At 33.3% G+C, this 26,253-nt stretch overlaps 1 protein-coding gene across 2 annotated transcripts in view; it reads left to right on the plus strand.

Annotated features, from left to right (window-relative positions):
• The window catches only part of MTX2 (metaxin 2), a 55,740-nt gene extending 37,520 nt beyond the window's left edge, over nucleotides 1–18,220 (plus strand). The window contains exons 1-8 of one of the 2 annotated variants that reach the window (XM_034654781.1): nucleotides 3,401–3,625; nucleotides 4,811–4,883; nucleotides 8,490–8,566; nucleotides 9,834–9,926; nucleotides 10,435–10,473; nucleotides 10,865–10,990; nucleotides 12,076–12,152; nucleotides 17,676–18,220. In XM_034654781.1, the coding sequence (XP_034510672.1) occupies nucleotides 3,440–3,625; nucleotides 4,811–4,883; nucleotides 8,490–8,566; nucleotides 9,834–9,926; nucleotides 10,435–10,473; nucleotides 10,865–10,990; nucleotides 12,076–12,152; nucleotides 17,676–17,859 (855 nt within the window). In that variant the 5' untranslated portion in view covers nucleotides 3,401–3,439 and the 3' untranslated portion in view covers nucleotides 17,860–18,220. Of the gene's footprint in view, nucleotides 1–3,400; nucleotides 3,626–4,810; nucleotides 4,884–8,489; nucleotides 8,567–9,833; nucleotides 9,927–10,434; nucleotides 10,474–10,864; nucleotides 10,991–12,075; nucleotides 12,153–17,675 lie in introns of those variants that run through there. The other variant, XM_011236967.3, reaches the window with a different exon arrangement.
• Nucleotides 18,221–26,253: the final 8,033 nt, after the last annotated feature.

Below are 26,253 nucleotides of genomic sequence, written 5' to 3' on the forward strand. Positions count from 1 at the left end.
ACCATTATAATTTTTCTTTGAAGTTGTCTTTTCTCTGCAGTTTTTCTTTCCTGTCACTTCCTTTTTTGTGGCTTATTTTGGCCTAAATTTTATGTTCGAGGCTTTCCTCAAATATCTGTTGGTCTGTGCTATAACCATTTGTATTTAATAGTGAGGCACTAAAAAACTGATGGGGAGATGCGGGACTTTCTGACATGTAGGCTTTGCTGTAGACTGATTGCACGATGAGCTGCTATTTTTGTTGGCTACTGTCTCACCCTCCTGAACCCCTATCCAGACTATCAGCATTTGTAGGGGTTTTCTATAGTTATCTCTCTTATCTTAGAGGGACTTAATTTGGTTGTCATTGTTTGGGAGCTGAGAGGGAGAGGGGTGCTGTGGGTCTCTTCAGTCAATGTGCACACTCTCCCTTAACCTTTCTCTTTTCAGTGTGGCCCCCACCCAGTGCCCTCTGCTATGTTTGAGACTTGAGTCAGGAGTCTCTCTGGTTCCATTTCTTCAGAAAATGAATCTCAGTCTCCTGCCAGATTGGGGGTGGGCTAGTTGTGCGATGCTTATACAGACTTTCAGCCACTCCTGTTTTTAGTCCTTTACCTCACCTCCGCCTTCTGTAGTACTTGGTGTCTCCAGTTGTGGAATCTCCTAGTTTCTGTGATTTGGATGCATTGATTTTTTCCCTCTGCATACTCTTAGATTTCAGCTTCCTCTGCCCTGCTAAGTCTGCTCTTCAGCTGACAGAAATGGGCAGACATCTCTGGTCTGCTTTGGTCACCTCTCCCCGTTCTTTGTGTCATTCTGGGTTTGCCAGTTTTCTGTTTCTTCACTGTTACTTTAGTAGAGGTTTTTGTTTTTGTTTTTGTTTTTTTTTAATAAGATTTATGTATTTGAGAGAGAGAGAGAGAGAGAGAGAGAAATGTGTGTGCAGGGGGGAGGCAGAGGCAGCATAAGAGAGAATCTTAAAGAGACTCCCTGAGGAATGCAGAGCCTGATGTGGGGCTCGATCTCATGACCCCAAGACCATGACTTAGGCCGAAATTAAGGGTCGGATGCTCAACTGACTGAGCCACCTAGGCGCCCTTATTTTAGTAGAGTTTTTGAAAGATCGCAGAGATAAATCTGTTAACTTCAGTTCTTCATGTTTAACTAGTTATCCATGATCTGGTATTACTCTTTTTTTTTTTTCCAAGGAAATTAAAAAATGTATCAACATCACTTCAATGAGTTTTTTTGATGTTATGAATTTCATTAGTTTATTCAATATGTTGAAACTACATTAAGCTTACTGAATTTCGGGTAGTGGGTGCTATGTTTTATGTGTATGTATGTGTGTTTAAAAATTTATTACCATTCAAAGAATGAATGTATTTATTGACTCTAGTTTTAATTTATTCATTCTTAAGTTGTTAGTTTTCACATGTTAATAAATTTATCTGACCATTTTATCAGTTGGAGTTGCTCAGCCGAGTAAGCCCTATATTAGTTCTTTTTAAAATTGAAAATATTATGGTGCTTAATGTGTCACTGTCATCAAAAGTTGATCACTTGCAGAGTTTGTGGACACTCTAATATTGTACAGATTACTTTTATAATATTTAGCCTGATGACTTTCAGATGATGTCAGCCTCTCTTGTTAGATGTCTTTTATGCACTGATTACCATTGCTGTAGATCCATGTTGTCTAGAACTACCTGTGATGATGTAAATGTGCTGTTATTTGTATTGTCCAGTAAACACGGTAGCTGGTAGCCACCTGTGGCTCTAGAGCACTTGAAATATGACTAGTGTGACTGGGAAACTGAATTAAAAATTGTATTCAATTTTAATTTATTTAAATTTAAGTTAAATAACCACAGGTGACTGGTGACTACCATATTGGACAGCACAGTTCTAGATTCTGATAGTATGTGCAAAGTTTTGGGTGCAAATTCTTTTATATTGTTCATCGTGTGAATTAGTTTGGAATAAAATATCCCACTGAAGAATAGGAGTTAGCAGAGTTATCCTAAACTTATTTATTATAATTAGAACTACATTTTTTCTTTGGATTTACATAGGAATAAAAATATGAAGACTTCAACTTCAGAATTAAAAATAAAATGTGTTTTAGGTTGGTGTATCATGCTATTTTATTTGGGGTCTGATGAGAGATGGAAAGTGAAAGTTGAAATTACTATTTTGGAACCTCTCAGGAATTTTCTTCCATCTGACAAAAGAAAGGAGAAATACTGTATGAATCAAAGCCTGGTTTGGATTTAACTTTTTTATATTAAAATATTGTGTTTGTGACATCAGACTTCTTTGCGAACTGCAGGTTAATACGTAAAATTTCTTTTAAATCAAGAGTGAAGAGTAATTGTAGTAAATGTTGTAAAATTAATCTTTGGCTAACTAAAATGATGCCATCATTGAGGTCTGTGGTGAGTTGAGTGTTGCTACATTGGTCAAAATGCAATCAGTTATATTTTAGTAAAAATGAAAAATTCACAGGACTGGAAACATGGCTGTGATTGCAGAACATTTTCACTTTGCTTAATCTTTTTTTAGTGAAATATAGCTTTTTGGAATAGTGATTAATGCAGTTACCACTGCACATTTAGTTTAGCAAAATATACAGTATTTACTATTTTTATAATAGTATAATTGTTAACTAACAAGGGAATATTATTCAGACATTGAGAAGATAATATTAAGTAGTTCTTTCAGATTCTTTTTGTTCTACTCTGAAGGCCTCAATCCCCTTTTATTCCTTCATTCTCAGAAGATGATTTCTTCTCCCGTTTCATAGAATGTGAACATTCTCTCATTTTCTTGTCTATCTTGCTTATCAACTTGGAGTTATTACTGACAGCACCCACCTCTTGCGTTATTTGGAAAAGTGTCCTGTTTCCTGACAGAAGACCAGATATCTGTACCTGTGCTCTTAGTCCCTTTTTACCTTCTCGTGGATCTTGTATGCCTGTGATTCTACCTGTTTTTTGTCATTTCAGTGTGCTTCCGCTGTGTTTTTTTCTTTTCTGTTACGTTTTAACAACTTCAACCTTTCTTCATCATCGGGTACAGATACATATGTGATAAAAGGAAGATCCTTCTAATCCCTTCTTCCTTTTCTTATCCGTTCTTCTTGAAAGAGCTGCTGATACTTCTTTTTTTTTTTTTTTTTGCATTTCAAGAGAATTATCCTTTTTTTTTAAATTTTATTTTATTATATTATGTTAATCACCATACAGTACATCCCCAGATTCCGATGTAAAGTTTGATGCTTCATTAGTTGCGTATAACACCCAGTAGCTGCTGATACTTCTTTTTTTTTTATTTTTTTTTTAATTTTTTTTAAAGATTTTATTTATTTATTTGACAGAGATAGAGACAGCCAGCGAGAGAGGGAACACAAGCAGGGGGAGTGGGAGAGGAAGAAGCAGGCTCATAGCGGAGGAGCCTGATGTGGGGCTCGATCCCACAATGCCAGGATCACGCCCTGAGCCGAAGGCAGACGCTTAACCACCGTGCCACCCAGGCGCCCCAGCTGCTGATACTTCTTGTCTCTAATTCTTTCATTCCTGGAATCTGTGTTTTAATAAGCCTTCCACGTGATTTTGATCCTAGTCTATACTTGTGGGTCAGTCAAGTAAGTAGTTCACTATCATTGTTATAATCTGGGCGCACAGGTTATAGTGCTTAGATGACAGTGTACACTTAGACACAGAAGAATCAACTTTTGGTTGGTTGAGGTGGTGTTTAAAGCTAGAAACAGTAATTGTTGGTGAGTTAGTTAGAACTCAGTTTGGCAATGAGTTACAGAAAACCCAAAATAGCAGAGACTTAAAAAGATAGAAGTTGATTTCTTCTTATAAGTCCAGGTGATCCAGGTTCGGTGACTCCATGATTCTCAAGGAGCTAGGCTTCTTTACTCTTGTTGTTCTGCCATCCTCAGCTCTCAGCTTCTATCTTATGGTTCAGTTTGACTGCTGTGGCTATAGTCATCCTTTTCCTAGTCTAGTGAGCAGGAAGGAAAAAAAGAGGAGAGGCCATAGCCCTTCCTTTTGAAGAAACTTCCTAGCAGTGGCCCAGACTGTAAGGCCCGTTGGCCAGAATTTAGACATTGGTCACATCCAGTTGTAAGGGAGGCTGGGAAATAAGCTTATTTCAGATAGCTGTGTGTGAAGATATAATACGGGGTTTTTAAAAGGGATTGCATAACATTCCATGATTTGGATTCATCATAAATGATTTACTTGTTCCTTATTGTTAAACATTTAAGTTGCCTTTGAGATTTTTGTTACTATAACAAAGTGCAAATCAACAACTTATGTCTTTAAAAAGTGAATTACTGAGCATAAAAGCTACATGTTAGAATACTTGGAAGTAGAAGAATAACATTTTGAGAGTTTTTCTCTAAGTCAAGAAAGGTGAAGATCCTGTAAAGAGTAGTAGAATTAAGCAATACCTCATAAAATTTGGACTTTAGTCATCATTAAAGAAGATTAAACCAATGTATAGTATTGCTGGCTTACACAAATAAATGTGGTAAAATAAGTGTAGATAATTGACTTTTGTTTTCTTAAGAGTGTATAAATGCTTTAAGTGTCATACGTTTACTGGTGTCTAAGTTATATTGATTTTTTTTTTTAGTACTGAAAATCAGATCTTTGTTTGGAATACAGATCTTTCACTTTAAATTGTTTTATTCTTTTCCAGTGAAGTGTTACTATATGAGCTATTATGTAAGTTTAGAAAATAAATAAATAAAAGGTTGTGTTCAAATATATATATGTACTTTCACTAGGCTAACTATACTTCTCTTGAATTTCAGGCCTTTTTGCAAATGTGTAATCTGCCTATCAAAGTGGTTTGTAGGGCAAATGCAGAATATATGTCTCCATCTGGTAAGTTTTTAAAAATTCTCTGTTAATATTCTGTGTTGACAAAATTATAGTGATAGTCCAGTTTGTACCTACAATTTTAAAAGGCCTATTTTTGTTTGTTTGTATACCCTTTGAAGAATTTTCCCATGGTTTTGTAAAGTAACAGTTGTAAACTTGATAGTCTTTGGGTGGACATGGCTATCCATTTCAGTTCTATGGTCGTAGTTGGTTACTGGAAAGTTACAGAAATTTTTTTAAGTAGTAAATATTAAGAAAATACATAATCTCAGATATCCCCAGACTTATTTACATAGGACCATTTCCACTTCGGAAAACAAATTTTGATATTAATGAATCCATTCATTATTAAACACACTTCTCTAAACTATGTTCTCCTATTATATAGAGGGAAGAAGAGAGATTGTGGAATAATTAAATTTACTTGTCAAAGATTTTATTTATTTATTTATTTATTTTTAAAGATTTTATTTATTTATTCGACAGAGATAGAGACAGCCAGCGAGAGAGGGAACACAAGCAGGGGGAGTGGGAGAAGAAGAAGCAGGCTCACAGCGGAAGAGCCTGATGTGGGGCTCGATCCCACAACTCCGGGATCACGCCCTGAGCTGAAGGCAGACGCCTAACCGCTGTGCCACCCAGGCGCCCCTACTTGTCAAAGATTTTAAGTTCATCTTTGAATGCTTTTGGTTTCTAATTATTTCTTTTTTTTTTAATTTTTATTTCAACAGATTATAAGATACTTATTAAGATTTTAGATTTTCTTCTGTTTTTTGTAATCAGTATTGCCTTTTCTGTGTGTCATGTATTAGTAGATTAAGGTAAAGTTTTAAATAAATATGGTTCAGATAATTTTTAATATAAAAATAGAGTGCCACAAAGCTGATAAATAAATGTTAACTAGAATTGGTATGGATTATAATTATGGTTCTGCTGGTGTAATAATAACACAGAATCACTCCTTTATGGGTAAATCCATTGAGTATAAATGATTGGGATAAATGCGTTACATTGCTTTTAAGGGAGACATTTATCTATCTCCTCACTCTGAAGATAACTTAGAAATGATTTGTGTAAAACATTTTTTTCTTTTTATCTTAGGTTCTTAAAGGTGGTAATAATTGTCAAAAGCTGGGAAGACAGCCTCCATACACACTGAAAATTCTACATTAATACATCTACACTTACAGATTTATGAATATACATTTTAAAACATCTCCATAAAAGAATTTTAGACTTGTAAACATAGACATATTTTAGGTTGTTGAAGGCCATTAATTGACTCATTTTCTGTTAATTTTGAATGTGGTTATAAGCTTTCTGAATTTTGATGAGATGAATTATACTGGGTTCTGTCCATCTTTTTCCTTTATGTAGTCATACAAAAAGAGTGTAGCTATACATATAAAAAAGTTAATAATCTAATACTAAAGTTGATATCTTTGGCAAATGAGGATAAGCCATAGAGTTCACCCACCTGTTTCCTCAAATGACTATAGTAAGTACCACCCAGGTAGATATCTTTTTATAGACTCTATGAAAGACAGATAATAGAGGCTATAGGACACACACACACACATACATACTTACATTCGTAGGAGGAGTCTCTTGTAGGTAGATGAAAATGGCACTTTCTATTAAGGCATTTATTTAAATTTCATCATAACTCTAGTATTATTCTCTTTTATCGAATGATTTGGGGTGATCAGGGAAATGTTTTATTTGTTTGCTTGATCTTGTTGTGGTATATTTTTACAGCAGAGAATATCGTGGAGTAGTCGGAAATCAAGTCACTCTTGGCTAAGAGTTAGGAAGTTTCTGCTTCTCTGACCTTGTCACATATTGACAGTTTCCTTGGGAAATTTCACTTCTCTTTTTTGAGCTTTAGTGACTTCATCTGTAATATGTGGTGGTTGGATTAGATTGTATTTGGGGCTCTTTTTATTTCTAATATTTTCTGAATCCACAAACTTGCTTGCTTTCTTCTTCCTTCCTTTAAGTTTTAAAAATGATTATTCTGTCTAAAATAAGAAAGAGGGCCCTCAGTTTGTTTGTTATTTTTAAATGATCTTTGATTGGTGCCAGAGAATAAATGTCTCACCATGCTTTTGCTTGATACCTGCAATAATAAGGATATCACATTGGCTCCACTTTAAGTCAGGCGAGTGACAAAAACATTATTTACTTCTAATTTGTTGCCTTGATTTTTACATTTTTCTTTATATTTAAGGATACATGAGTACTCAGTTGACTACCCACACTGCTTTCCTGCTTCAGAATCTACAATACTGAAAGTATTTTTTAAAAAAGAAAATATGAACTCCTTCCAAGAATGCCAAACTGGATATTGAAAATGAGAAATACACTTTCCTTTCAAAATGATACAACCTGAAAATAGCCTTCAGTCTAGGCATTTATCCACACATAGTTTTCATTCTCAGATCATTTTATCTCAGAGGACCTGTACTATTTCTAGCATTAGAGTACTTACAAAGATTTTATCTCAAGATAAAAAACAGTATGACCTAATACCCAGATAAATTCTTTTGTTTTTTGCAAGATTTATAAAGCAGTAGAAGAAAGGAATGTGGAATTCAGTGTTTTTATATTGGTAACATGGAAATGTCTTCTAAATGTATCTATTGAGTTGTTGTTTCCCCGAAGGCCTGCCTGCCTTTTGTAATGCGGGTTATCCTATGGATGTAGATTAAGATTTTGTTGGTGCTAGGCACCTCATCCATTAACCTTGGGCTGGGTGAGATAGAGAGGAGTGAATCTGTTGAAAAGGACCATGAAGAACCCTGTTGTTAGTGTGAACTCTTTTTGAACTAGGTCTGATAGCAAGTTTCATCCTCTAGCTTTTGAGGTGAACTTTATTGCTATTTGGAGACTATTTTGTTATCATCTCTGGGATAATTTCATCAACTATTAGTATTTATAAAAATAAAATACTACTTTTTTAATGTGACATTTATTTAGAGAAGCCAGTTTTTATAAGCATACTACTTACTTTTTTTCCCCCAAATGTGTCTGGGAACATACTTTGTATTATAATTCATAAACTAGCGTATCTTCAAAGATTGCTAATTTTCTTAATTCCTGATTTTTTTGAGCCCAAGACATTTATTGTACCATTATGTGCTTAAAATATTGAATTTAATGGGTATCTGAGATTTAAAAGTAGATGTAAAAAAGAGGTCATATTCTTAAATGTAGCTTAAAATATAGATTGATTCATTGTACTCTGAAGAGAAAGTTCCATTACATTTCTTTCAAATCTGTCAGTGTTTATGAACCAGTGTTCTGCCTTGGTTCATGTAATTTCAATAATTGGTATTTACTGCTATATTATATAGCGATTTGTTAGTGTTCTGAAAAGGGAATATTGTGATCAGTTATTATATACAAGTGAGAACTCTAGAAATCAATCTCCTTTTTCTTTTAAAATTAGTAATCTTGGTTTTAAAGTTTATAGAATTTAAGGTACACATTGAATTATAATTTTCAAAAGTTATAGGGTTATGAAATGAGTATATTAATAAAACACATGCTATTTTTGTATCAATTTACTGAAAGTGTTTTCATACATTTTTTTTCCCCCCTCAACAGGTAAAGTACCTTTTATTCATGTAGGAAATCAAGTAGTATCAGAACTTGGTCCAATAGTCCAATTCGTTAAAGCCAAGGTAATAAAAAAGATATTAAATACATTTGATCACAGTCTTAAATAAGTCATTCATCATTCTTTAGTGTGTCTTAACATTAATACTGATTTTAACCTGGTTTTATAAAATGCCAATATAAACTAGTGGAGAAATATTTCTGAAGTGTAAGTTTTTTCCCCCACAATGTAATAAATAATGGCAAAAGATGTAATTTGATCTTTACAAAATGGTAGATAATTTTCTAACTTACACTTACGAGAGTTTTGGTCATAAATGAAAACTTAGGTTGTTATAAAATGTCAGGTTAACCTTTGAGAAGGGAGATATTGGATATATTTAGAAGTTGAGTGTATTAATATATACATTTGAATTCGGTTTAGGTTTTAATAGTTATAAAAGACAACCCCCGTTAACATTTTGGGGAACATCCTTCCAGACTTTTCTCCTTGCACATACAGAAAATATAGATCATACTGTTATGTGCTATTTTGCAGCCTGCCTTTTAAAATCATCAGTATGTTTGGGAATTCTTCCATGTTAATGACTATAGAAATATATCATCCTTTCAAGTTGTTATATAGTATTTTATTGTATGGATGTATTATAATTTTTTTTTACTTAAGCCTTTATTGGTGGACATGCCAATTGTTGTCAGTTTTTGGCTCTTATTGAGTGTTAAGATAAATATTCTTCTACAGACACCTTTGTACACTTGTCAGATTATCTCCTCAGGATAAATTCCTAAGAGTGATACTGCAATATTAAAGGGTATGCATTTTTAAAATCTCACCACAGATGGCTGGATTGAACTAAAGGGTTATACCAGTTTTTGTATCTACTCATTATTATAGTATATTAGAATTTTAAAATTAGTGTCTATTTCCCTGTACATTTACTAACATTTTTTTCCACCTTTGACCACTTTATAAGCAACACATGTCAATCTTTTGGCATTTATTTTATTACTAATAAGGTTAGTCTCTTAAAAAAAAACAAGGTTTACTGACCATTCTGTTTTCTTCTTTTGTGAAATAATTGATAATGGAATTTTATCCATTGAAAGATACATTTAAAAATGGCATATACATATTAATTAATATTTTGTAGTGATAGATTTTTAACCATTTTTTCATATATAATTTTATGAGATATTTTAGAAATTTATTAGACATTTATAGTAAAAACATTGATGTAGTAAAAACATTTATATTCACTTTGTAGTAAGATAACTGAAAGTTTTTGTCCATTTAATATGATGCTCTTTTAAATTTTTTTAAATTCCCTTTAGGGCCATTCTCTTAGTGATGGGCTGGATGAAGTCCAAAAAGCAGAAATGAAAGCCTACATGGAATTAGTCAACAATATGCTGTTGACTGCAGAGGTACAATAGAAGATAATAGGCCTTGAAAAGAAACTTTCCTCTCATAAAAGATCATCTTTCTTATGGGTTATTTTAAAGTTATTGAGAAATAGGAAGAGAGTCAAGCAATTCTGGGGCTGGGGTGGTTACTAAAATTATTTGGTTATTACGTTTGAACAAGTTGTCTAACATTTTCAGATCTAGTTTTTCTGTTTGTAAAAAGGAGTGATTCTTACCCACTCATTATTTGACTTTGGCCTTGGGAGGTTTACTTAAATAATATCTGTAAAATACTTTAATGGTATTTAGAGATGTACTACTGTGTGAATAAGAAATACTTTTATTAAGTATTACCATTAATTAAATTTAATAGTGCTGTATAGCAACATTAGCGAGAGGAGGGAAAACTCTCATATATGTGACTTTTATAAAGTTGGCTTATAAAAAATCACCATGGCAAGAAATAATTTTCTTTATTCATTTTCTCTTTGGTATTCTAAAGTTTTAGTGACTGTTCTTTTGTTCCTAGTTGTATCTTCAGTGGTGTGATGAAACTACAGTAGGGGAGGTGAGTGGTTCTGCAGCATTTATCTTAATTAAAATTTAATGAGAAAACACTTTTGCTCAGAATCATAAGTCCCTGCTCATAAATGAAACATTGTGGTTTATACCATTAGTGATATAGTTTTTCACTTACTTTAATTTTGCTTGCACATACATTTTAGGGAAGCTATGTGTCATTGTTTGATATAACTGGTTGCAAAGTACATAAAAGTTTATATATTTTTAAAAGGAATGGCTTGAAATTTTAATTTTTTAGATTGCAAGCTATGTATTTTTTTTTTTTTTAGATTGCTGTATTTGTGTTCTGAAAATATATTTTCCTAAGAATTCTGGTTGTAAAAACAGGCTTTGTTTTTAGAAAGAATCATATTTGTCACAGAATCTTTCTGCTCTAGATCACTCATGCCAGATATGGATCTCCCTACCCTTGGCCTCTGAATCATATTTTGGCCTATCAGAAACAGTGGGAAGTCAAACGTAAGATGAAAGCTATTGGATGGGGTAACAAGACTCTGGACCAGGTGAATTCAGATAATTCAGATCGAAGTTGAAGGTTTCCTCAACTTTAATGCATTAAGAATTCGTTTTTTTGTATTGATAGTGTTTAAAAATCTCAACATAATAAAAACATTAAGAAAACATTTGCTTTTATTTTTTTCTGACATCAAGTGGTTTTTATTTTATAAAAATCACACGTGCTTATTGTAAAACAAACTATATAATACAGAAAATTTGAAAAAGGAAATAGAAATTGCTTGAAATCCTACCACCTAGAATTTTTCACTGCTAACTATTTGGAGAACATTCTTCTAGATGTCTCTGAATAACATTTTCCTTAAATGGGATCATATTGTACCTGGCACTCTGTAATCTAATTTTTTTCCATTCACCAATACATTGTGGACATCTTTTTTATGTCAATAAATATAGATCCGCAGCATTAGGGCTTACAAAAAACCCTGTTAAATACAGCTCTTAATGTATCTGCTTTTTTTGGTCTTAAATTTACTGAAATAGCAAAATTTAAAAAATATGTAGCTTTTCAAGGTCATGAGATTGAACTAATTCAGTCATTAAACTAATAATGTCTCTTTTCCAAGTACTCGTAGTCCTAGCCAGCCAGTTTACTAATGTGTGCCATTGGCCACACGGGGGATTGGGTAAATGAAAAGGGATTGAGTAAAAAAATCCATCTCCGCTGCTGGGAAAACAACTCAAATGCTTTTACTTGTGGTGGGTCAGCAGTGTCATCTTTATGAAGCAGATTTTTTTAATACATGTAAAGTCGTTTGAATCTACGGATTCAGGAAAACATTTTTGTAGGGCGTGGAGTTTTGAGATAGAAACTTTCTTAATAGTAATCCTCATAAGTAACTTTTAAATGTACTTCTGTTTAAAGGAAGTTGCTCTCAAATTTTCTTCCTATTTCTTATATAGGAAGTATTACTTATGTCCTGTATGTGTTCTATAGTCTGATTTAAATATATGATAAAAGGTTACCTCAATTTACAGTTTTGTTATAAACCGTGATACAAATTAAGTTTTAGACACGTTTTATTGTTTTGCTAACTTAAATATTTTCCTTTGGGTCTGTTGTCTATGTTAGGTCTTAGAAGATGTAGACCAGTGCTGTCAAGCGCTTTCTCAAAGACTGGGAACACAACCATATTTCTTCAATAAGCAGTAAGAAATTTTATCTATTTTTAGTTGGTTTCTTTTCTGTATTGTTAGGTTACAAGCTTATTTTACCATAGAGAAATTGTTTTGTCAAGAAATATTTGTGAAAAGATTTTGTTTTATTTTTCATTTTTGCCCTCATTAAACATTTACGTCGCACTTCTTGGTTATCAGGCACAGCTCTAGGCTCTGGGATACTAACATTTCTCAAATGCAGTCCTTGCCATTAAAACGTTGTCTTAAGGGCAGACATGTAAAGCAGTCATTGTTTTAAGATACGATAGAGGTACTACTAGAGGTGGTTGGTGGTGCTAGTATGGAACTACATCATCTTAACAAAGTTCTACGTTTGCAAAATACTGTTAAAACATGAAGTATAACCATATCTGTTCATACAGGGTGGTACCCTGGGGACCAGAAAAATGGATAAAACTAAACAATTAAAAATTTGGTTGGATGGACAAGCACTATTATAAACTTATCTTTTAAAAGTTAATGAAAATATTTGTACTCACAGAAATTAGTATGAAGGGTATAGATTATAGATTATATATGTACAAATATCTGCATTGAATACATGTTTCATTAAGACAGAATTATTTTGTAACCTGGAAAAGAATATCTAATATAGGCAAAGAATGAATTTCCCCTTTTTTAAAAAAAGTTAACAGTTTTAATGTATTAGAATCATCCTGTGATCCAGTTTAAGATGGGCTTAAATTAACATTTTAATCTTAATGTTTTACTTAGAAATTCTAGCCTTTTCTTGGCTCCATAATAAAAATTTTTGCATTTTAGATTGATAATTTTTTAAAAGGTTTATTTGCTATTATTATATCTTTATAGCCATTCATCTTCTGTAGCCATATCATATATCTTTTGATAGAGATACTAACACTAGTAGCAAAAATGACAATGATGATAGCTTGGAAGTATTTGTTATATTAATGTATACTACATATAACTGAAATTTGGGGTCTTTTGATCTCCGTAGCACAAAGGTCATAGAATTCAAACCAGGAAATCCTGGTAGGTGAAGCTTCTCCAGTTATGTTCCTATTTCTAGTGATGTTCGTTATGCAGAGTCTATTTGTTTAGTCTCTAACACACAGAAGAAATGTATCCACATATTGGTACTACGTAGTTCCTTTTCTTGCTGATATAGGAATTCTGAGGGCTTGAAAAGGCCAGAAGAGGTGTGTTTTATTGTTTGAAGTGCATCACTATGTGTTAGGAGTTAGTTTTGTTATGTATGCTGTCTTCTTGGGAGGTCAGGAGAATATATCTGACTTATTTTCCTCATTTAAACTCCGTGTCAAAGACTTCATTCATAACCAGGTATTATTCAGCATGTGATTTAGTGGAAATATCAAAACATATTTTTTCTTATAAGGGTACAATTATATTTAAGCTCATCATGAAAAACTCAAAATTTAGAACAAGCACAAAACCAAAGATTTGCTATAGAGGAACTGTTTAATTGATGTTAAGATGTAGGTTTCTGAAATAATTTTACCTTGTATGAGACTTACATAAACATTTTCCCCTAATGATTAAAAAATATATTTCATTTTTTTTAGATTTCATTTTTAATTTTAGTTTTACCCCATTGTCTAATTAGTAGTAAACTGTAATTAGGAAAAAGTCATTTGTATTTTCACTTTGATGCAATAAAATTTTTCTCACTCTTTTATCTGTCAGGAATCATTACTTTGTGAGATAGTGTACTTTAGTGAGTAGAGCACTGGCTTAAGTCTAGATAATGGAGTATTGAATTTCAGGTCAGTGGCCCTGAATACTGTTTTTGGCTCTAATGTATACCAGACGTTGGCAGGTTACTTTATTTCCTTGTGTACCCTCCCCTCACCCTCTAAAATTAGAATAAATTTTTCTCCTAGCAAACCTCCTGGGGATGTTGAAAGGATTCATGAAAGAAACTCAGTAGTTTTACTTAATGGGAGAAGGGGAATGGGTAGATGAGAGAGATCCTGCAGCAAGAATAGGAATTGGTAAAAGAGGACAAAGAAGATAAATGGTGGAAAGAAAAATTTAGGAAAGTGAAATTGAAAGAAATTAGAGATAACACAAGATAGATACTAACACTGGTGGCCTTTTTTATCTTTTATAATATCTAGTGTTGGTTGGTAGCTTTTAAATATTTAAGTCATACTTCTGAAATGCAACTAAGACAAAATCTGTATTTCCTGTTGTATAAAGCTGTCTTACTGACGTGATATCTGTTATAGACACCTATCCAAAGGCTACTAGGTCATTTGTTCTTTTTCATGTGGTGAGCATGGACTTGGAATGAAAAAGTAAAACTTATCTTAAGGTGTTATTTTTATGTTACCTTTTTTCCCCTACGTGTAGTCAGTATAGAATGAATTATACCGTTATAAAGGATTTATGAGCTTCTTGCAGGTCTGTATGTTTTCTAAACAAAACCTACCTGTCAGCAGAGGATCAGTAAGAGTTGGTTAAAAGTAGCTTTAATTGGGAAATTGGAAGAGGAGTTACATTTGAAAAAGAAGGAGTTCTGCATTAACTATTAAATGGTAAAATGTACCCTCATATACTGATGGGAAATGTTATTGAAGAAATGCTGCAAAAATTATACATGGGAATCTTAAAATGAAAAATTTCAGGGAAGAATTGGATTTTACTGAGGTTTATTTAATAAAGAAATTACCAGTTGAGAGATTGAATCAGTAGTCAGAACACTCCCAACAAACAAGTCTAAGACCAGACGGTTTCACAGGTGAATTCTACCAGACATTTAAAGAAGAGTTACTACCTATTCTTTTTAAGCTGTTCCAAAATACAGAAGAGGAAGGAAAACTTCCAAATTCATTCTATAAGGCCAAAACCAGGCAAAGATACTACAAAAAAAGAAGACTAGGCTAGTACCTGTGATGAGCATCGATGCAAAAATACTCAACAAAATATTAGCAAACTGAATTCAGTAGTATATTAAAAGGATCATTCACCAAGATTAAGTGGGATTTACTTTATTTTTCTAAAAGGTTTGTTTTAGAGAGAGAGAGAGCATGTGCACATGTGAGCAGGGGGAGGGGCAAAAGGAGAGGGAGAGAGAAAATCTCAAGCAGACTCCCTGCTGAGTGTGGAGCTAACTTGGGGCTTGATCTCTCGACCCAAGATCATGACCTGAGCTGAAATCAAGAGTGGACGTTTGACTGACTGAACTGCCCAGGCACCCCGAGATTAAGTGGAATTTATTCCATGGATGCAAGGGTGGTTCACTGTTCTCAAATCAATCAGTATGATACATCACATTAATAAGAGGAAGGATAAAAACCATATGATCATCTCAATAGATTCAGAAAAGGCATTTAACAAAATACAACATCTCTCAACAAAGTGGGCATAGAGGGAACATACCTCAACATAATAAATGCCATATATGAAAAATCCATTTAACATATTCAGTGGTGAAAAAACTACAAGTTTTTCCTTTAAAAGTAGGAACGAGGCAAGAATATCCATTCCTACCACTTTTATTCAACATAGTACTGAAAGTCTTAGCCACAGCAATCAGATAAGAATTAAAAGCATTAATTAAAGAATTAATTTGGCATCCAGATTGTTAAGGAAGAAGTAAAACTCACTATTTGCAGATGACATGATTCTGTATGTAGAAGATCCTAAAGACTCCATCAGAAAACTATTAGAACTCATAAGTTAATTCAATAAAGTTGTAGGATACAAAATTAATATATAGAAATCTGTTGCATTTCTATGCACTAACAGACGACAGAGAAATTAAGAAAACAATCTCATTTACAATTGGATCAAAAAGAATAAAAATACCAAGGAATAAATTTAACTAGAGAGGTGAAAGACCTATACTATGAAAACTATAAGACATTGATGAAAGAAATTTAGTATGGCACAAATGGAAAGATATAGCATGCTCATGAATTTGAAGAATTAATATCGTTAAAATGTCTGTACTACTCAAAGTAATCTACAGATTGAATGCAATCCCTATCAAAACACCAATGACACTTCTCACAGAACTAGAACAAATACATCCAAAGTATGTATGGAACCACAAAAAAACCTCAAATAGCCAAAGCAAACTTGAGAAAGAAGAACAAAGCTGGAAGTACCATAATCCCAGATTTCAAGATATACTTACTACTAATCTATAGTCATCAAAACAGTATGGTATTGGTACCAAATCAGATACGTAGATCAATGGAACAGGATAGAAAGTCCAGAAATAAACTCATACATGGTCAATAAATCTATGACAAAGGAGGGAAGGCTTTGAAAGAATGTGAATAGCTACTATTGAAAAATTAAATATCCTACATACTGCAGGCAGGATGCTTTCTCTCTGTTTGCATTCAGCAAATGCCAATTCAGTTCCTTTCATCCTTTTCTAAGAAGTGGGGATAAAAAGACGTATGTAGTGTCCCCTCTAAGGAGCTTAGAGTATAATGAGGGGAAACAGTTAAGTAGACACAGTTACAGTGTGGCATGAGAAATGCATCACCTTTTTGTTGATTCATTCAAAACATTTATTAAGGACACTACTTTGTCTTAGGCATTGTTCTAAGTATTGGGGACATAGCAGGAAACTAGAGAAGATCCTGGTAGAGGGAGACAGACAATTAACAGCAAATATTAGATAATATTAAGTGCTACTTGGAGAATTCAAATAAGATCACATGGTAGTAAGTGACTGCATGTCCATTTTAGTTTGGGTGTTCAGATGTGACATTTAAGCCTTGTTCTGAAAAACCAGAAGGAGCCAGCAATGTGAAGTCAAGGGAAGAGTGTTCCAGGCAGCAGGAATAATTGGATCAAGGCCCTAAGATTGGCTTGAGTTTGTTATGTTCAAATGGAGGAGGCAAGGCCAGTATTGGTTGTGTGTTGACAGTGGTATGAGATGAGACCACCCCCCCAACCCCCCCGTCTCAAAATAAATAAATGAATCTTTGAAAAAAAAAAGTTAAATTATTTTAAAAGTGGTAAAGTTAAAATTAAATCATATGATTGAGTAATCAGGTGTCATGTCCCAGCACCACAGTGAAATCCTCTGTGCTTTGATACCATTTTGTTTATGCTTTTTTTAAAACACTTACTAAATTGTATTGTAATTTATGTTTTGGGTCCATGTCTTAGAATATCTTTTGTGTTATTACATCTCTATCATCTAGCACAGTTCCTGGCACATTGGAGACCTGCTGTATTCATTTAGTGGATAAATGAATGAGTAAAATGAATATGATCAGTTGCACCAATATTATTTTAACGCATTATTACTTTAAAAAGCAAGTTACACAACTAGCAAATTATAATTTAAAAGGTTTTTTTCCCCATATCTTAAAACAGAAACTCCAAGTGAAAATAAAATAAATTCTATCAAGTTGAGGTAGGACTTAATTTCTTATGTGACTTTTTCTTTTAAATAGATGAATAAAATGTTTAAAAAAGTAGTGTATATTCTCCCATACAAGTTAAATGCTATTCATGTTACTTTCATTTCTACTTTTGTTTTAGGCCTACTGAACTAGATGCACTGGTATTTGGCCATTTGTATACCATTCTTACCACACAGTTGACCAATGATGAACTTTCTGAGAAGGTGAAAAACTATAGCAACCTCCTTGCTTTCTGTAGAAGAATTGAACAGCACTATTTTGAAGATCGTGGTAAAGGCAGCTCATCTATCAGATCATCTTAGAGATAATGTCTTAATTTAGTCATTATTTTTAAAAAAAATTTAACTTGAAATACGTTACTTGAAAGTTAAAGTAAATAATGGTATCAGAATTTTAAAACCAAAAACACTGCTTTTTGAAACCTCAGAATAAATTATATAATATATCCTATACATGTACTTTATACTGTTAATTAAAATAATTCTGAATGATTTCATTTGATATGTTGTACTCAATATCTTGAAATTTTTTTTCTTGAAATGTATGCATATAAAAATAAAGCTCAAAGAACTGTATGGCTGGTGTATTTACATCCTTGATCTTTCTGAAAGCTACTCTGAGCTTTTTTATACATGGAATAAACTGTCTTTTCTAAGGCAAGTAATTTGTGTTCCATACTTTTTTTTTTTTTTTTAAAGATTTTATTTATTTATTTGACAGAGAGAGAGAGAGACAGCCAGCGAGAGAGAACACAAGCAGGGGGAGTGGGAGAGGGAGAAGCAGGCTCATAGCAGAGGAGCCTGATGTGGGGCTTGATCCCATAACGCCGGGATCACGCCCTGAGCCGAAGGCAGACGCTTAACCGCTGTGCCACCCAGGCGCCCCTGTGTTCCATACTTTTAAGATGACTTTAATAGATACATGGTGAACCTGGGCATGGGAAAAATGTTCTTAACAAGTATGTACTTAGAAAATGTAAATAATTGCAAAGCAATTAAATCCTGGAGCAGATTACCATTTAAGAGCATTCTTCATATCTAAACCTAATTGAATTTGTAAACATTTCATCAGAGCAGCTATATTTTTATATTTGGTAAAGGAATAGTTTCAGGGACCTTATTTTCTTGAGTCAAGAATATTTTAATAGTATTTTATTCCTCTTATGGGGAAGAGAGTACAGTTTTCACAGTGGTATCAACAGGAATTTGTATATAAGCACTAAGGATTATAGGTTTTGTCCCGTTTCAAATTTTTTAATATTTTGTATAAAACCAAGGATGCTGTAAAGAGATGTGAAAATCATGTCATTTTTTGAAAATATCTAGAATAATGGTACTTTTATGTGTTCTTTTTATGTAATACCAGGCATTTTTACCTCATTTAATCCTTACTAAAACACTATGAAGGATATTATTCCCAGTTTACAGAGGAGGGAATGGTAGAAAGCATAATGCCTTCCCAAGGTCATAGAGTTGGAATTCAAACACAGGCAGTCTGGCATCTGTTTGGCTTTTAGTGAATATTACACTTTTTTTTTTTTTTTGTTAAGATTATAGATTTATACCATGTAAGGGATATATTAGGTTCTCCTTAGTCTAAATCCCATATAAACTTTGGGTACTCTCTTTGGACTATGGTGCTCTTTATAGCTTTCCTAAACTAGTTAGTTTTGTAATGCATATTATTAAAATAAAAAATCCCAAGTTACCTGTGTTTTTGCAGAATTTTTATGACGGTGTTTTTTTTTTTAATTTTGGTATATGTTTCTGTATATTTGTTTTTATCATAACATTCATTTAATTGAACCAAAACCATTTGTACTTCAGTAAATAAAATCTAGACATTTTTCTTTGAGTTTTTTGGATATTAAGATATTCCATCAAAATAGTTGTGGTATTTTTATCTTTACTACTGACTGTATTCTTATTTTAAAATGAGGAACATTGGGAGACTATGATTATTTATTCCAAGTTGAGTTATTTACTCTTAAGACTTAACTGTATCCGTGGATCACTCTGGGAGGCCTTGTTTTTCTCCAGTGTTGAGTGAATCAACATCAAAACAATGCGTCAGAAAGTAGAAACCTTGATTATCCCATTATGGTGATTTAGTTACCTCCTTTTATCTTTTAAATTTGGGCCCACAGAGCCAATTCATAGTAGCTAAAAATGATCACTGAAAAGCTAGTTTGCTGTCTAAAAAGTTAAATGTTGTTTTACGGCCAAGATACTTAATGAGTGTACTGAATTTGAGAATAACTAGCATGATCCTTTATTTAAATTAAAATTTAAATCATGAGTAGTGAGAAAGTCTCAAGATAGATACAGTCTACAGTGTCATTTGATGACTTCTGAATGATGTGCATTATTTGGTTTAATATATCTTCTATGAAACCCTTTAGAAGTCCAACTTGTTACTTTTTAATTGACTTGACTATTGGACAAGTAGACATTGTATTAATTCTTTAGGAGCTCCAATCCAGGAAAAGTAGTAGTATAAAATGTCAATCTGAGAGATTCACTTAATACATCTTGATATTTTTTTTCTTTAAAGATTTTATTTATTTACTTAGAGCAGAGCAGGAGCAGAGGGAGAGGGAGAAGCAGACCTCCCCACTGAGCAGGGAGCCTGACATGGGGGTCTGATCCCCTTCATGGGCAGCCGCTTAACAGACTGAGCCACCCAGGTGCCCCCATCTTGATACTTTCTTGATGAACAGATAGTAATATTTTTCTTACTGTTTTGTATGATTGTCATTTAATGAGGTTGGGCAAAATGTAGCTGTACATTGAGATATTTCAAGATACTATATTCTAAAGTAAAACTTAATAACTTTTTTGAACTTAACATTGTTTTCAAGTATTATAACCAGTTGTTTCTTATGAGCTAATTTATATATTTTATTGAGTCTTAAAAGGAAATATTGAAAAGATTGATTATATCTAGACTAATATAAATATTTTTCTAATCTGTTTTTAAGTTCCTAAGAATTGGGGTTGGATTACTAGCTTTGGGGGGTTTTGTTTGTTTCCTTATGTTTTTGTCAAATTATAGTAATTGAATTTGTGATAAAACTGTAGTAGATTCTTCGGGATTTTCTATTTTGACAATCCTGTGTTCTGTGAATAGGAATGGTTTTATTTAATTCTTTCTAATCCATATGCCTTTTGCTTGTATTGTTTTCTTTATTTGTTGGTTTTGTCTACAACAGTGACTAGGACTTCTAGTACAGTGCTGAACAGGAGTAGTGAGAATGGACGTCTTTGCCTTATTCATGATCTTAGGGAGGAATTATTCAGTACACTATTAAGTGTGATTATAGGCTTTTTTGGATGTCCTTTATTAGGTTGAGAAAGTTCTTTTCTGTTTCTGGTTTGTACAGATTTTGCGTATGTATGTTTAAATCATGAATGAATGGTGTATTTTATCAAAGGTCTTTCCTGTACCCATTGAGATGATCATTTTTTTTTCTTTAGTGTGTAGAAAGGAAGAGTTAAATTAATTGATTTTCAAGTGTTGAATCGGCTTTAGTTTCCTGGGATAAATCCCATAGGATGTGATTTCCTAGATTTTGTTAAGGATTTTTTGTGTCTATATTCATGAGAAATGTTGGTCTCCAGTTATCTTGTAATGCCTTGGCTTTGGTGTCAGGTTAATGCTGGCCTCATTAAATGGGTCAGGAAGTATTCCTTCCTCTTAGAAGAGTTTACATTGGTATTCTTAAATGTTTGGTATTTACCAGTGCAGGTGTCTAGGCCTAGAGATTTCTTTGTTGGAAGATCTTAAACTTAAAATTTTAACTTATTTAGTAGATTTAGGACTGTGTAGGTTATGTGTTTCCTCTTGAGCGAGCTTTGGTGTGTGCCATTCCAAGGAACTTAATTTTCTCCATGTTGTTGAATTTATGGCCATAGAGTTATTCTTGGTATTCTACTATCCTTTTAATGTCTGTAGCATCTGTAGTGATGTCCCTTCTTTCCTCCTTCATATTTGTAATTTTTGTCTTCTCTTTTTCTTAGTCTGGTTAGAGATTTATCAATTTGATTGATTGTTTTTCCAGAAATCCAGTTTTTGGTTTCATTGATTTTTATGTGTACTTTGTTGTTCTCAGTTTCTTCTTTGTCCTTATTATTTCCTTTCTTCTACTTGCTCTACATTTTTTTAAAGCTTATTTAAGTAATCCCCACACCTAAGATGGGGCTCAAATTCACGACCCCAAGATCAAGAGCTGCATGCTCTACCAATTGAGCCAGCCAGGTGTCCCTACTTGTTCTACATTTTATAGTTTGATGTGGGTGGAAGCTTAGACTGACTTGAAAAGTTTCTTTTCTAATATAAGCTTTTAAAATGATATATTTTCCTCTAAGTATTGCTTGAAGGGAAATCTGAGGTGTTGTGTTTTTATTTTCATTCAGTTTGAAATACTTTCTAATTCCCTTGTGATTTCCTCTTTGACTCATGGATTATTTATAAGTATATTCTTTTATTTGAAAATATTTGAGGATTTTCCAGATATTCTATTATTGACTTCTAGTTTAATTCTGTTATATTTCTAGGACATACTTTATATTTCATTTCTTTTAAGTTTGTTAAAATTTGTGTTATGGTCCAGAATAGAGTTTATCTTGGTGAATGTTTATCAAATTATGGTAACTGAATTTGTGATAAGTGTACAGTTGAAAAGAGTGTATTTTGCTATTATGGGATAACAGTATTCTATAAATGTTGTTAGTCTAATTTGGTTGATACTATTGTTCAGGTCTTTTGTGTCCTTATTGATTTTCTGCAACTTGTTCTACATTACTGAGAGGAGTGTAAAATTTTTTTTTTTTTTTAACTCCTTCCATTTCTGTTAGATTTTCTTCATGCATTTTGAAGATCTCTTGTTAGGTGTATATAGATACTTAAGGATATTATTTCTTCTTGGAAAATTGATCTCTTTATTGATGTGTGCTATCCTTCCTTATTTCGGGTAATGTTCTTGCGCTAAAGTTTTTTGTCTGATATTTAGTTATTTCAGTTAATCTAGTTATTTATTTGATACAGCTACTCTATATTTCTTTAGATTAATATTTGCAAGGTCTGTTTATTTTTATCATTTTACTTTTAGCCTATTTATATCCTTTTATTTAAAATGTTTTTCTTATAAACAGCTTAGAATTGGATCTTGGATTACCTGACAATTTCTGTCTTTTAATTGATGATTTTAATGTGTTAACATTTAAAGTAAGTATTGATGTAGGTGGATTCAAATATATCATCTTGCCAGGTACTTTTTTTTTGTTCTACTTATTCCATGTTTCTTTTAACTCTTCTTTCAGATTGAGTTTGTTTTTAATGAGGCCATTTTATCTCTACTGTTGGCTTATTATTTATACATTAAAATTTTTTTATACTGGTTATAGGGTTTACAAGATATATCTTTAATCAGAGCCTATGTTCAAATAATGTATACTGCTTTACTCCCAGTCTATGACTTGGCTTTTCATTTTCTCAGTGGTGTTTTTAGAAAAGCAGAAATTTTTCATTTTGATGAAGTCCAGTTTATCACATTTTTCTTTTATGGATTATGCTTTTGTTGTCATATCTAAGAAATTTTTACTTAATGCAAAGTCCTAAAGATTTTCTTCTGTGTTTTCTTTTAGAAGTTTTATTGTTTTAGCTCTTATATCATTAAATTCTGTGATCTATATTGAGTTAATTTTAGTGAAATGATTAAAGAGTCTAAATTAGGGGTGTTTTTGCATATGGATATACAACTGCTTTTGTTTGTCACCTTTTGTTCCATGTGAGAAATAGGGGGGAAGGATCCAGGTGGGGGTTTTGTGCCTTTACTGAAAATACTGCTGTTCTCCTCTCTAAGGGACCACAAGGGACACTTTCTTAGATTCCCACCATGTCTCCAGTTTTTTTTGGTAAACTTCTGTGAGGTCCGTGGACAAGAGCCTGTAAGTGAATGTGAATTACTCTTTTGTCTTTGGCCCCAAAGGTTTTAATAGTCTTTTGTGAGGCCACACTCAGCTTTTAACATTAATTAGAAATTTTAGCTAAGTTCTTACCATTGACCAGTATTTTTAAAGTGAAGAAATGCTTGTGTATCTTTTCTTCTTAGACTGGGTCAGTTGGTCCTGCAACCTCAGCTCTCTGCTGGTCAAGAGCTGGGGTGAATTTGTAGATTGTCTGTTCATTATTATTCTAAGGATGGGAGCAATGCTCTTTTCAGCTTTCTACATTCTAAAAATGGAAATCTGGAGGAGATAATGCTAAGTGAAATAAGTCAAGCAGAGAAAGACAATTATCATATGGTTTCTCTCATCTATGGAACATAAGAACTAGGAAGATCGGTAGGGGAAGAAAGGGATAAAGAAAGGGGGGTAATCAGAAGGGGGAGTGAAGCATGAGAGACTATGGATTCTGAGAAACAAACTGAGGGCTTCAGAGGGGAGGGGGTGGGGAAATGGGATAGGCTGGTGATGGGTGGTAAGGAGGGCACGTATTGCATGGTGCACTGGGTGTTATATGCAACTAATGAATCATCGAACTTTACATCAAAAACCAGGGACGGGGTGGGGGATTGGGATAGACCGGTGATGGGTAGTAAGGAGGGCACGTATTTGCATGGTGCACTGGGTGTTATACGCAACTAATGAAGCATCAAACTTTACATCAGAATCTGGGGATGTACTGTATGGTGACTAACATAATAAAAAATCATTATTAAAAAAAAACCAGGGATGTACTGTATCGTGACTAACATAATATAATAAAAATATTACTATAAAAATATATAAAAAATAAAAATGGAAATCTGGAAATCTAGGCTGCTTTTTAATCTTGAGATAAGAAATGCTCATTTAGAATCAAAAGTGCTTATTCTTGGGGCGCCTGGGTGGCTCAGTCGTTAAGCGTCTGCCTTCAGCTCTGGGCGTGATCCCGGCGTTCTGGGATCGAGCCAAACATCAGGCTCCTCCGCTGGGAGCCTGCTTCTTCTCCCACTCCCGCTGCTTGTGTTCCCTCTCTGGCTGGCTGTCTCTCTCTCTGTCAAATAAATAAATAAAGTCTTTAAAAAAAAACAAAAACAAAAGTGCTTATTCTCAAAGAGGTTTTATTATGTAAAATTTTAAACATGCAAAAAAGAGAGAAAACTATAAAAACTCCCATGTACCTATGAACCGCTTCCTTGCCTCAAATGCTACCAACTGAGGGCAATCTATAATCCCATTCTTTTTTATTTGCTTTATTTACTTAATGTATGTTGTACATAAGTTCGTAGAAGTTTGCTTTTTAAGATACAAGTATACAAATGTGTTCTTTTTTCTAATTACTGTTGCTATGTAGATCATATCCACACCTAGATTGATTGATTGATTTTTAAAAGGCAGTTTTTTGGTTTTTTTAAAAGATTTTATTTATTTATTTGACAGAGAGAAAGCATGAGAGCACAAGCAGCGGGAGGGAGAAGCAGGCTCCACACTGAGTAGGGAGCCCTATGTGGGGGCTCCATCCCAGGACCCTGGGATCATGACTTGAGCCTAAGGTAGGGACTTAACCAACTAAGCCACCCAGGCACCCCCACACCTAAATTTAAAAATAGAACATTTACTAGTATCTTGAAGACCTCTGTATGACACTATTTTCACCTAATCCCAGCTCTTTACCCTACCACGGGAGGTTGCCTGAATTTTGTGTCAATCATCCCCATGATTTAATTTTTTTGCTTTTGATCTTTCTATAAATGGGACCATACTATATGTGTTGTTCTGTGTTTTGTTTCTTTCACACAGTATTACATTTTCTATTTCATCCATTTAGCAGTGGTTAATTATACAGTACTCTTTTATATGCAAATGTAACATTTGATTTCTCTGTTCTCTTGTCAGTTGACATTTTGGTTGTGTCCAGAGTTTTGCTGTTATAAAAAATGTTGTTTGTGAACAATCCTGTACAATGTCCTGGTATAAATGTGCAACAATTTTTCCAGGGCATATACTTAGGAGTCCAATTTCTGGGTTGTCAAGTACGTGTATATTTAACTTTACTAGGTAATTCCAAATTGTTTTCATAAATATTTGTGCCAGTTTGCAGTTTATACTTCTCTCTTTGCCAGCATTTGGAACTACTAGACACTTTTTAAAAATATGGTTATAATTTGTTTTTTTTTATTTTTTTTATTTTTTTTATTTTAAGAGAGAGAGCACAAGCAGTGGGAGCTGCAGACAGATGGATAGGAAGAAACAGGCTTCCCGCAGAGCAGGGAGGCCAATGCAGGGCTTGAACCCAGGAGCCTGGGATCATGACCTGAGCCGAAGGCAGTCGCTTAACAAACTGAGCCACCCAGGCACTTCTATAATTTGTATTTTCAAGATTACCAATGGACTTAGTATAAATTTATATATTTGTAGGCCAGTGCTTTTTTTCTTTTTTTCTTTTCTTTTTTTTTTTTTGTGATATGACTGCTTACATTGACTTTGCCTGTTTTTCTTTGGGTTGTTTGCCTGTTCTTAGTAATTTATGGGAGTCCTCTTTGTATTATAGATATTAATGCCTACTTGGTTATAAGTGCTACAAATATTTACTCCTAGTTTGTGGTTTGTCTTTTCAGTCCATTTGTGGTGTGTATAGAAGTTCTTAAGTTTTATATAGTTGAAGTGTTGGTCAGTCTTTTTCTTTATGGTTTGAGGTTTTTTGCCTTGTTT

Source organism: Ailuropoda melanoleuca, chromosome 2 (genome assembly GCF_002007445.2).
Source record: "Ailuropoda melanoleuca isolate Jingjing chromosome 2, ASM200744v2, whole genome shotgun sequence".
NCBI lineage: Eukaryota > Metazoa > Chordata > Mammalia > Carnivora > Ursidae > Ailuropoda > Ailuropoda melanoleuca.